This window comes from Loa loa, assembly GCF_000183805.2.
Source record: "Loa loa unplaced genomic scaffold supercont3.1832, whole genome shotgun sequence".
Lineage (NCBI taxonomy): Eukaryota > Metazoa > Nematoda > Chromadorea > Rhabditida > Onchocercidae > Loa > Loa loa.
The window spans coordinates 1-1,666 of record NW_018110011.1 but is presented as its reverse complement, the minus strand read 5'-3'; the positions used below and the strand labels follow the sequence as shown (position 1 = coordinate 1,666).

Below are 1,666 nucleotides of genomic sequence, written 5' to 3'. Positions count from 1 at the left end.
ACATAGGAATACGATCAATATACGATAAGCATATTTCTTTTAGTAAATAATTTGTCAACTTGTCAACTTATTCTATAGCAAAAAAAAAATTTGTGATAATTATTATAGATAATGATGATAATGAAGAGAATTATTATTATAAATGTGGGATACGCTATAATCATGTAAAAGTATTGGATGATAGTGATTTTAAATGCATCAACGAATTATGTGAAAATCATTCCGGTTGGAATATAGCATATAATTCGGATAGTATTAAAGTATGGACTAAATCAGTACCAAAATCTAATTTTGATATGATTAAGGTATTTATTACTATTTTTTATTAATAATCTTTTGTCTATTTCTATATGAATTAATTTTGAAAGAAAAAAAAAAACGTCGAATATTTTTCACTTCAATTAATCATAAGCAATGAAAAGAGAGAGAGAGAGAAAAAAAACATTTATTAAGAAATTGTATTTTAATTGAAAAAGTTGAAAAGATAAAATTTGTAATTTGAAAATTACAAGTTTTGTTCTCAAATGCAATCAAATTTTTAGAAATTTTATAAAACCTAATTTGATTTCGCATTTTTTAAATATTATTGATAACATTGTTTTCTTTCCTTTTCTTTTCTTTCATTTTTTTAATAAATTGTAACAATGGATTTTCAAAGGAATAAGGAAAAGAAAAGAAATGAAAATAACCTAAAATGGTTTCAGGCTAATGCAATATTAGCTGATGTAAAAGCATCAACAATTTATGATGTTTTACATGATTCACAATACAGACCAAAATGGGATAAATATCATGTTGCAACTATCGATATTGGCTTAATTAATCCAAACAATGATATTTGTTATTATGCTGGTAATAATTAATTTAAATTGAGTTAATTTAAATAATTGATTTAAATTTAGTCTGATTTGACGAGTGCTTCCTGCGCCTTAAATTAGAGAAAAAATTTGGATTTCTCAAACTCCTTGAGAAATAATATTTGAAAGTAAAGAGCATGGAATGGAGATTAATAAAAAGTTAAAAAAGGAGTTCAGTTTTTTTCAGTTCTATTTTTTGTTTTATTCATTTCAGTAAAATAATAAAAAAAAAAAATTTGCGGGCATTAGAGTCACATTTGAGGACGCATATGACGACATAAAATAGGAATAAAATAGTATAGCTTCAAAAGATTTTAAAAGATATCACACTAAAATTTTAGTATTTTCTAAGTTAATTGGATAACCATGTAGCAAAATATGTGCAATTTTATTTCTTCCAGATTTTATTTTTAATAGCAAATTTAATTTCAGTAGGAGGTATGTCACCGTTACAGGTTCGAGATTTTGTCCTTCAACGATCATGGTTAGATACCGGTATGAAGAAATATATTTGTAGTCATTCAGTATGTCATCAGGTAATGTTAGTTGACATGTATATAATAAACAATTATTCAGATAACATTAATCAATCAATACTTAATTTGATAACCTTGTTAAAAGATATCGAAGAAAAAATTTCATGGCAGTAATTATAATCGATATGATGAAGACTTATTATTATTGTTATTATTATTGATTATTTTTGTTATTATTATTATTATTGTTATTATTATTATTATTATTATTATTATTATTATTATTATTATTATTATTATTATTATTATTATTATTATTATTATTGATTATTA

General features: G+C 22.8%; 1 protein-coding gene across 1 annotated transcript; it reads left to right on the top strand.

The window, feature by feature from the left end:
- Window positions 1-704: 704 nt before the first annotated feature.
- Window positions 705-1,381, top strand: LOAG_15346 (hypothetical protein; the record flags this gene model as incomplete). The annotated part of the gene is made up of 2 exons (XM_003150837.1): window positions 705-852; window positions 1,290-1,381. Coding segments are annotated over 2 exons (240 nt in total), but the record flags the coding sequence as incomplete, so codon positions are not given.
- Between the last annotated feature and the right edge of the window lie 285 nt (window positions 1,382-1,666).